Source organism: Quercus lobata, chromosome 1, assembly GCF_001633185.2.
Source record: "Quercus lobata isolate SW786 chromosome 1, ValleyOak3.0 Primary Assembly, whole genome shotgun sequence".
Taxonomy (NCBI): Eukaryota; Viridiplantae; Streptophyta; class Magnoliopsida; order Fagales; family Fagaceae; genus Quercus; species Quercus lobata.
Window position 1 is genome coordinate 3774609 of NC_044904.1, and position 11888 is coordinate 3786496.

The 11888-nt window shown below is 31.6% G+C and overlaps 1 protein-coding gene across 1 annotated transcript; it reads right to left on the minus strand.

Annotated features, from left to right (window-relative positions):
- Positions 1-10010: 10010 nt before the first annotated feature.
- LOC115993780 lies at positions 10011-11141 on the minus strand. The gene has a single exon (XM_031117755.1). The coding sequence runs from the start codon at positions 11139-11141 to the stop codon at positions 10011-10013; it is 1131 nt and encodes a 376-aa protein (XP_030973615.1).
- Between the last annotated feature and the right edge of the window lie 747 nt (positions 11142-11888).

The following is an 11888-nucleotide window of genomic DNA, read 5'->3' on the forward strand; positions in this document are numbered from 1 at the left end:
ATATAGGCTATTACTTCACGAAACTTATTCCAATAAATTGCAAATAATTGATCAAAATAAGTCAGATTAAATTATTGCAGTGATATCTCAATACACCAAAAAATGTCCATTACATCAAGTGTTAATTTAACAAAATAACTATAGTATAAGACAAAATATTGCATCTACAAGTTAAAATTGTTGCAATAATAACTTAAAAGTATTAAATTATTGCATCAACAAAATAAGTTGCAATAACTTATAATTTTTAGTTGCAATAGAAGCTTTAATAAATTAGGAAAAATTGTTGCAATAACTTAAAATTAAGGAATCGTTGCAATAAATTGATACCAATTATTTTTGCAATTTATTACAACGAGAATTTCGAACTAATAGCTTATTGCAACGAAATTATCATTGCAATAATTTGATATTAATTATTTTATAATCTATTGCGATTAATTCTTTTATAATTTATTGTGATAACAAACATGAAATTGCAACGAATATATTGTTACAATAACTTGGTATCTATTATTTCATAACCTATTGCAATGACAAAATGAAGTAATTATCTATTACAATAAAGATATAATTGCAATAATTTAATCCGACTTATTTTGATCAATTATTTGCAATCTATTGTAATAGGTTTCGTGAAGTAATAGTCTATATCTACAACATATTTGAAATAGTAGAATTGTTTATTGAAACAATATATAAATATATATATATATATATATATTTATATTTATATCATTGCATTAACGTTATCATTAAAATATTTGGAGTTTATTGCAACAAAAGTTTTTGTTGTACAAACCTATTATCTCAAATTTTATTTCAACATCTTGCATCAACTATTACAATGACTTTAATGTTATTGCAACGATTTTTTTTATTGCAATAAACATTTTTTCTTGTAGTATATAGTTGGACCATTTGAGGGTTGCCATAGCCATACAAAAGTGTCAAACTTGCTAAGAAAGTTTCCTCGCAAAACCGAACCTTCTGTTCAGTCCAATAAAACCGAAACTTTCACTCCCTTGCAAAACCAAGGTCTATTCAATCCCTCCACTCAGCATAAAAGCATGAGTAAGAGCTATAAGAACTATAGGAAGACAAGGAGAGATACATGTGAAGAAGAAGACAATAGAAAGAGTGAGGAGGAGGAGGAGGAGGAGGAGGAGAAGAAGAAGGCAAGGGAAGAGAGGAAGAGAGGAAGAAGATGATAAGAAGGAGAGTGGAAAGAAAACAAGAGAGGAAGAAGATGATAAGAAGGAGAATAGGAAGAGATCAAGTGGAGGAGTGAGAGACGAGTCTAAGAAACAAGGAGGAGGAGAGAGAAACTTTGAGAGTGGGAGGATGTCAAGTCTAGGCCAGAGGATGTTAGGTCCAAGCCAAAGGATGTTAAGTTCAGGCTAGAGGATGTCAAGTCCAAGCCAGAGGATGTAAGGTCCAGCCTATACTTCCTTGTTACTTTCCTTTCTACTTGTTTTATTTTATGTTATCCACTACTTAAGGTATGTTCGGATACTGCTTATTTTGCTGAAATTGAAAATTTTTTACTGAAAGAACTGTAAATAAAGGTAAAAGTTAGTTAAAATAGTATAGTGGGACGTAGAAATGGAGAAGAAAGACCATACCTTGACCCCTCCCAAGTATAAAACTAAACAGACACTATAAAAAATAAAAAATAAAAATAAAAATCGTATAAAAGAGAGTCTTGTGTGTATCTTCATCAAAATGAGGTCACTCACGTACATTGAGCTCTGCTCCTCTCACCAATAAAAGACCATTAACTTAATAGCTTTTTTATGGGCTATGGGCTAGGCCTAGTGTGCCTAAGGTCTATCAAAATAAATTATCTCTAGCAGTCCATCCAAATAATTATTGTAATAGAGTTCAAATAATTGACCAAAATAAGTCAAATTAAATTATTGCAGTGATATCTCAATACACCAAAAAAAGTCTATTAGACAAAATAAGTTGCAATAACTTATAATTTTTAGCTGCAATAGAAGTTTTAATAAATTAGGAAAAATTGTTGCAATAACTTAAAATTAAGAAATTGTTGCAATAATTTGATACAAATTATTTTTGCAATTTATTGCAACGAAAATTTCAAACTTATAGCTTATTACAATAAAGTTAGCATTGCAATAATTTGATATTAATTCTTTTATAATCTATTACGATGACAAACACGAAATTGCAATTAATATATTGTTACAATAAGTTGGTATCAATTATTTCATACCTATTGCAATGACAAAATGAAGTAATTATCTATTACAATAAAGATATCATTGCAATAATTTAATCTGACTTATTTTGGTCAATTATATGCAATCTATTGCAATAAGTTTTGTGAAGTAATAGCCTATACCTACAACATATTTGAAATAGTAAATTGTTTATTGACAATATATATATCATTGCATTAAAGTTACATTAAAATATTTGGAGTTTATTGCAACACAAGTTTTTGTTGTACAAACCTATTATCTCAAATTTTATTTCAACATTTTACATCAATTATTGCAATGATTTTAATGTTATTGTAACGATTTTTTTTGTTGCAATAAACATTTTTTCTTATAGTGTATAGTCGGACCATTTGAGGGTTGCCATATCCATATAAAAATTCCCTCACAAAACTAAACCTTCTGTTTAGTCCACACTATTTCACAAAACCGAAACTTTCACTCCCTCTCAAAACCAAAGTCTGTTCAGTCTGTCCACTCCACACAAAAGCATGAGTAAGAGCTACAAGAACTATAGGAAGATAGGGAGAGATACATATGAAGAAGAAGACAATAGAAAGAGTGAGGAGGAGGAGGAGAAGAAGAAGGAGATGGAAGAGAGCAAGAGAGGAAGAAGATGATAAGAATGAGAGAGGGAAGAAAGCAAGAGAGGAAGAAGATGATAAGAAGGAGAATGTGAAGAGATCAAGAGGAGGAATGAGACATGAGTCTGAGAAACAAGGAGGAGGAGAGAGAAACTTTGAAAGTGGGAGGATGTCAAGTCCAGGCTAGAGGATGTCAGGTCCAAGGCCAGAGGATGTAAGGTACAAGTTAGAGCCAGTTAAGGATGAGCAGGTATGCAATCCGATGAACGGCCATAAATGGCAGAGGTGAATGACCATAAATGGTGGTGTTGAAGTTGTTGGCGATTGCTGCTAATGGCACTGGTAGAGTGATGTTGGTAGTGGTTGGTGGTGGTAACAGGGATGTGTTGGGTTATATATTTATTTTAATATAAGAATAAACATAAAATTAGGATATGTTTAAATAAGTGGATACATGGCAGGCTTTTATTTGTAGAACACAAAATAGTACATGAAACAAAACATAGCCGAGCCCAAGAAAAGAATAAAAGATCCAATCTTTGTCCCAAAAAAAACCAAAAAAGCCAAAAAATTGTGTCACATGCAAGTTGCAACAAAACCCCAACAAAAGAAAACCAACAGTTGTTGGTCTTAGCCTTAAGCTTACACCTACCACTACATCAAAAAAAGTCTATTACATCAAGTGTTAGTACAACAAAATAAGTATAGTAGTATTAGACAAAATATTTCATCTATAAGTTAAAATTGTTGCAATAGTAACTTAAAAGTGTTAAAATATTGCATCAACAACAATAAGTTGCCATAACTTATAATTTTTAGTTGCAATAGAAGTTTTAATAAATAAGGAAAAATTGTTGCAAAAACTTAAAATGAAGGAATCGTTGCAATAAATTGATACCAATTATTTTTGCAATTTATTGCAACAAAAATTTCAAACTAATAGCTTATTACAACAAAGTTAGCATTGCAATAATTTGATATTAATTCTTTTATAATCTATTGCGATGACAAACAAGAAATTGCAATGAATATATTGTTACAATAACTTGGTATCAATTATTTCATAACCTAGTGCAATGACAAAATGAAGTAATTATCTATTATAATAAAAATCTTTTTTTTTTTTTTTTTTTTTTTTTTTTTTTTGTTTTTGGTGGTGGAGTGATGGTGGTTGGTAGGATTGAGAGTGGGCAATGGCTTGGATGTTTGGCGGTCGGTGTAGATCTAGTGAGGGTAGTTTCCGTGACTAGTTGATGGATAATAAATATATTATTAATATTGTTGTTGTCGTTTCTATTTTCAAAATGATAGTTTTGGGTACTTTTGAGGAGTTGATAAATAATATTTTAATTATTTATAAACCATATTTTAGTTTGGTATATAACCTTTCAGTTGTATCAATTTGGTTCATAACTTTTCAATATCGTGTCAATTTAGTCTATGTCATTATATTTTAGATGAAAATTGCTAACATAACAAACAACCAAAATAACATTTAAGTTTATTGACTATTGTCACATAAATAAAAGCTAATTTTTTATTTTGGCCAGTAGATACGTCATCAATTTTCATTAAAAAATAACGGCAAAGACTAAATTGATACGGTTATAAAAGGTTAGGGACCAAATTGATATAATTTCAAGGTTAGGGATCAAATTGAAATGTAGTGTATAGGATAGAGACTAAATATGTAGTTTACCTTATATTTTATCTACACTTAATCATGTAGTGTAGAATAAAAAAAAATGAATTTGTTTTGGGCCAACAATCATGTCGTGGCAACAATGAATTTATTATGTCATATAATTGGTCCATCAACCTTGCTATATAATCTGGATTGAAAGTTGATCGGATTGCAATTTTTGGCCATTAATTAGAGGGTGCACATTACATTAGCAAACTTTTTTTTGGCCCTATATACCCAAAATCCTACAACCTGAACATTGCTAATTTCAAATAACATTTAAAAAAAAAAAAAAAATTTAAAAGCAGCATTTTAGAACCAAACTCACTGTGGAGACACGTTTTCCAAGCCAAGCCCAAGATGCATGGATCCTTAGACCAGGGAGCCCGACATAATGAATTTGTAGAGAGTGGACCAAAGAGCTGGGTTTTAGTGTATGAACAACGACCATCACGGTGTTCCTCACGGGCCGAGTTTACCACAGGACATTAGTCCTCGATATGATCCAAGGAGCCTTTCCTGGCCTCCTTCGCCTGTTGGGAGGGAAGGATCCCCCTTTCTGTTTCTTTTTATCCCCTTTTATAGTCATTTCCTTTTTCCTGAATAGGGTCCCTAGGGTAGGTACTTGTCCCATCAGCCTCTCCCTTCAGTTGTTGGGAGTGGTTGTACGTATAGAGAAGTATGGCTTTGCGAGGCATAAGGCACTAAATGCAGTCGTGGCAGCCTTTCCCTTAGACGTTTTTATTTTCTCTGTTGTCTTTTCCTGTCCTACGGAACGATATGGAGTGTCGCCACTGGTCATATGTTGACTCTTTTACCCTCGGCTATATCCATCCGAGAAGGATTCCCCATGGCCGAGGAGGTATTTTTCCTTGGGCTAGGCCCCCGGCCCAATGTAGACAACGATATGGGCCTATCAGCCTTTTTGCCACCCACACTCATAATCAACTAAAATGGAACTTTTTATTTTTTTTTCCAATTATTTTAAATGCAAACCTTTGTGTTTGTACTATCTTTTTTTTTATTAGCAATGTGGAAATTTGTACAATTTTATTATTAATGAAAAAAATATCAATTTGTTAATTTGAGCATTTACCCCAAGTAATACTTATTATTTACTAAGTGGCAAATAAATGTTTTATAATTTTTTTAATGTGAAAAATACCGGTTGATCCAACCTGATTCAATCGAACTGCAACTTGATTAACATGACTTGTTTCTAACCTATTTAAGATGATTTGTTTTGCAAACTTGATTGATCCAGTTTTAACCCGACTTAATCCGACTTGTTTTTCCACTTCTAAAAAAAACTGAAAATTCTTCATTCTTTTTATATTTTAATACCCCCATAAAATTTTGAAATTGTGATGGAGTCTAATCTTTCTAAAAGTTTCTCATTATTGACCATTAAAATTTTGTCAATTAACAGAAAAAAAATAAAAAACATTTCGTGAAATTATATATATATAAAGGATGGGAAGATGAATAAACCCTCCTATACTCCCTTGTTCCTTTCCTTTCTACTTGTTTTATTTTATGTCATCCACTACTTATCTTATGTTTAGTATCTAGTTGAATGTTATTTTATTCAAATGAAATCTATTAATAAATTCTATGTCATTTAAATATGACAATAATGGCATAATTATACCTCTCTAAATTTGGATAGATTGAAAAAAAAAAAAAAAAAAGAAGGTGGTACACATAAGTAATTATCAAATTTTCATGTGTGTGTACATATATATTCTCGGTGTGTGAAATTGCAGTATCGCAACATTCACATCACATGTATGATGTATGTGGCTAGACACATGAGAGTACGTGCACACGAACGGTGGGGTTGGTTAACATAGCTATGGTCATAATTTATATGAAAGATGTCAAATATAGTAAGGTAGTAAAAAATGCATTAATGAAAAGAAAACAAGCACAAACGGGCAATAACATTCAACATCCAAAATGCCAATATTGTTTTGGACATGGCTATGTAGCACTGTGCACTCCCGTTGCCCTAGAGCTAAGGTCAAGCATTGCTTTAGGTCCAACAATACTACCTGACTCACGGTACTGGTAGGACTTGTGGTTGAAGGGTCAGATATAAAAGCAATTGTTATTCATGTATTGAAGAGCTGGTCATAGAAATGGAGAAGAAAGACCATGATCCCTCTCAAGTCTAAAACTAAACAGAAACCATAAAAAAACGTATAAAAGAGAGTCTTGTGTGTATATTCCCACAGCCGTCTGTCTTCATCAAAATGAGGTCACTCACGTACATTGAGCTCCGCTCCTCTCATCAATAAGAGACCATTAACTTAATAGCTTTTTATGGGCTATGGGCTAGGCCCAGTGTGCCTAAGGTCCATCAAAATAAATTATCTCTAGCAGTCCTCTTTAACCTTGGCCCAATGAATTACTAGCAAGATATCAGCCACAAAAGTTAGTGTATGGATCCATTAACTTTAATCTATTTTCAATTTAAATTTTCCTTTTAGTTTTATCAAGTCTTGCCGTTAGTTTTATAGTCTTTTTTACTTCCCAGGACAACATTTTTTTGCTGGAGTTAATGGTATGAATTGTACGAAAAGATTACATTGAAAACAAATGGAAGTCAAAAGAATTAAGAAGTATAAAAAATAAAATAAAACTTAAAAGACTAAATTAGAAATAGATCAAAGTTAGGGTTTGCAATTTATAATTTACGCTATCTATCTATATAAATAAAAGACTTAATGAGGTGCAAGTTTCAAAAGGGATAACAATAGGGTGAAGTAGGGTAGAATTAGGGATATCAAGACAAAAAAATTACTCTCTCTCTCTCTCTATATATATAGACACACACTTGATGAGACAGACAAAGCAAGGCACAAGATGGGGCAAGCAAAACCCATCCATGCCCCCATCATCTCTCCGAGGCAGAGAAAACTCGTGCACAGTAAAGTGGGGTAGCCCATGTAGCCAACTGCAACCACATCTTGATCTTAAATTTCTACATCTTACATTTTCATTTCACAAAATTTTCAGGCACAACTAAGACTTAATGTACAAAACCATAATGAAACTTCTTAACCCTCAAGATTCTAGACTCAGGGCCGGCTCAACAATTTTGGGGGCCTTAGCCGAAATTTTAAAGGGGGCCTTTTTATAATTAAATATTAATAAAATAATATATATATATATATGTATTAAAATTTTTTATTTAAAATCTATTAGGTCCTTCATTAGTAAGTTGATTTGTACTACTACCATGTGTTGTTGAATTAAACAACTTGCAACAAAAACAAAATGTTTTATCCAAATCTTTTGAATACACTAGCCATCTTCTATCAAATTTCTCCCCATTTGATAACTTTTTAAAATAAAATGTAGTAGAAAAATTTCTACGATCTTTATCTAAAGGAAATTTTAGATCATTGTCTCTAATTGGACCCTTTTCTACTAATAAATCTCTTAATTTTGTATCAATATTTTCCCATTGACTTGGATCATAGATATTATTAGTAAGTAGGTTAGTCTTTTTTTCATTTTCTTCTAAATTATTTTGTTTTTCATTATCAATTATTGTTACATCAGATGTTTGAATATTATTAGGACTATTTTCATTATTCTCTTTTTGTCGTATAATTTCATTATCTTCCAACTCTTTTTGATGAGTTCCTTGTTCATTTGTAATATTTTCACACAAACTTTCTATTGTGTTCTTTTTAACACTAGTAACAAATTTATCCATAGATCCTTTTTGAGATTCAATTTGTTTTTCAATTTTTCTCTTTCTTAGAAGTTTTTCATATCCGGATAAATATTTTCTAGTAGACATTTATAATGAGAAAATATTTATAGATAAATAAAACACAATTTATAATTAAAAATGATAATTTAACTAAAAATAAAATTTAAAGTATAGAACAATAGAACCTGGTTATTGTAATTTTTCTAAAGCTGTGACCACTTTAAAGTTTAAACCTGCACAAATAAAAATTACTTTAATACATGGTTTAATAAATTAGTGTCACTATAATACAAATGAGTTGATATAAAACACATCAAATTATTAATTGATATAATAATTTATAATAATAGATAAAGTGTCAGATTATATAAAAAAAAAAAAAAAAAAAAAAAAAAAGTGAGAACCATCCGGCCTGTACTCCACTATATCATATATTCCTATGGCTAAGATTTAAAGAAAAAGCGTGTCCTATCAGTATCAAATATATGGCAGAAAAAGGTCTAAAGAGGGGCAGATTAGAAAAGCCATAGCAAAAAAACGTGTCCCTCCCATCCCATCAAACAAGTGTGCAGTGCAATGAAAGTGTGAAGCAAACTAAAATATATATAATTTAAGTTAAAGAAATAGACCTGAGTCTTTATTTTCGGTAAGACAGAGAAACTGAGAAAGAGGGGAAGAACTGAAGAAGAAGAATACCTCTTTATGACTGCCGACTGGTACGCTGTAAACTGACTAACTGAGTTGATGGAAAAAGATCAAGAATCAAGATGAAGATGAAGAAAAGAAAGATAAGACCATATATAAGAATATAAATGGAGAGGCAGAGAGATAGAGAGACGAGAGGCTTTTCTTTTGTTTTTTAAATTTATAATCTCTATTTTAGCATATTTCAAGATAATTACGTTGTATTATTAATGAATTTGTCTGCTATTAATTTTGATTTTAGCATATTTCAAGAATGAGTTAATAAATTTGGCTCCTATAATTTAATTTTGTTAGTTGAAGTTTGAATTTTTTTTTTCTTTTTAATTTTTTACATTTTAAGATACAATGGGACCTTTTTAATGCATTTTATTGACCAATAAAAATGCTTAAATTTTTTTTAACTAAAATATATAAATAAATATATTATATATATATATAAATTTTTTTTTACAAATGGGGGCCTTCTTTTATTTGGGACCTTAGGCGATTGCATCAATTATATCACCTATTGAGCCGACCCTGTCTAGACTGCTGTAGATTGTGCTTTCTTTGCTGACTTATTTGGTAAGTAATTTAGAGGCCAGACTGCCAAGATATTTTACTTTCGAAAGGATCTTATTTATGGGCTATAAGAATATATTGCCAGAACTTTCATTAGAATAATATATATATATATATATATATATATACAGGGACGAACGCAGGATTTTAAGCCGGGGGGGGGGCGGAGATAAGCAAAATTTTTTTTTTTTCAAATACGCATCCATATAGTATTAATAAACTATCAACCAAGACAAATACCCAAAAATCATTGTTTCTTAATATATTAAGATACAATCTACTAACAAAAACAAAAGATACGAAATACTATTGTTTCTTTATACAATCATCTATGAAAAGGGAACTCAACGCTCTTTCAAATCTTCAAAATCATCTACTATTGAATCCAAACTAAATGTCGAAGCTATATCCTTTTCAATGTATAACATCAAAGAGTCATTCAAAAAGTCATCTTCCATTTTGTTTCGAAGTTCAGTTTTGACAAGTTTCATAGCTGAAAATGCTCACTCTGTAGTAGCAGTAGAAACTAGAAGAGTAAGCACAAGTCTCACCATTCTATAAACAAGTTTGTAGTGTTCTGAATTTCCAGTTCTCACTAACCATTGAGACAACTCAGATAAACTTTTCAATTTTTTGAACTCTGGATCTTGGACTACATTATGCTCAAAATGATAAAGCTCCTTCTTCAACACTTGTTTGTCATAATCTGTGAAATCTTGTGGATAGAAATTCTTTACCAACAAACAAAGATCACTAATTCTGAAAGATTTTAATGCCTCTCGAGGTTCTAAAGCTGAGCTAAACCTAAGTAACTCCATTGCATCTTCATTAAACCGATAATTTAGTTCCTGTAGTTGAGAATTTATTGTAGCATAAAAAATATTTACTCGATAATGATGCTCATTTGTAACGTTATCTTGTTGATTACGAGCTCGACCTCGCCTCGCAACATAACGAGCATTCATATGCAGGACATCAATGCGATGCTTCTCACAAAATGATATCACAGTGGTGAGTAAGCTATCCCATCCATCATCTCTACATTTTTGGATAAGTGCTTTACTAGATGAAACTAAATGCATGGCATTTAAAATGTCTTGAGATTGGCTTTGCAAAGCTTGACAAAGTTTATCAGTGATCTCCATAGTTTCCTTCTCAAGATGCAAGATGAAAACAAATTCAAATGAAGTTAAACCTTCATAAGTTGACTCTCCTTCTGCCCGATTTTCTCCATCAATTGCACCATCAATTATATTTTGTAAAACTTCAACAGTTGAACCAAACATCCTTAATAAGTTAGAAACTGATCTAAAATGTGAACTCCAACGTGTTTCTCCAGGTCGTTGTAAAGTGCCAATTTGATTAAGTCCACTTCCAATCTCAAGCTCTTCAAGATCAATCAAACGTGCTATTTCATTAGCATTGGCAACTTTCAATTGCTCATTGCGCTTGCATGAAGCATTAACAATTTTGATCAGAAAAAGCAATGTAAGAAAAAAATGACTAATGGGAACAACTTGTTTTGATGCTTTTACTAATGCCAATTGTAAGCGATGTGCAAAACAATGGATATAGTAAGCATATGGGCAATCATTCAAAATCAAAGCTTGTAATCCATTCCACATACCTCGCATGTTGCTTGCTCCATCATATCCTTGCCCTCAAATATTTTGTATATCTAAGCAATATTGAGATAACAAAGAATATATCCCCCTCTTTAGAGTCAAAGCTGCAGTGTCAACAACATGAATAAGCCCAAAAAAGCGTTCTTTCACAAAGCCTTCTGCATCAACATATCTAAACACCACAGTCATTTGCTCTTTCATGGACTCATCACGAGCTTCATCAACCATTATGCAAAACTTTGCATCACCAATTTCTTCCCGAATGGCCTTCTTCACATTGGCTGAGAAAACATGTAGAATTTCCTTTTGAATCCTAGGTGATGTGTAGGTTGCATTTTTTTGGAGCTTTTTCTATTATTTCAGCAACCTTCTCATTCCAAAAAGTCAAAATACCCAATGATTCATGAAAGTTCCCAGGATTTAATGAACTAAAACTTTCATCTCGACCTCTAAAAGCTATAGCTTGAAGGGTAAGATATCGTACAATAAAAATTGTGGCCTTCAGTTGCAACCGATTATTTGCAATTTGTTCAGTAGTGAAATGATCAACTACCCTTTGCAAATGCTACGATTGGTTCATCAAATCTTTACATATTTGCTCAGCAATTCTATGAGCTGAGTTAGGATCTTTTCCTATATGAACTTGAAAAGAACAATCTTTGCCCCCAACCTTTTTCCAATTTCTAAATCTACCAACAATAAATGTATTTTGTCCCACAACCACATTTGGATTATGAAAGACAAAGCAGGGTAGAT

What these genes read in the sequence shown, in the direction of transcription:
- LOC115993780 (XM_031117755.1), bottom strand. Translation starts at nt 11,141, where the DNA reads ATGCGAGGTATGTGGAATGGATTACAAGCTTTGATTTTGAATGATTGC.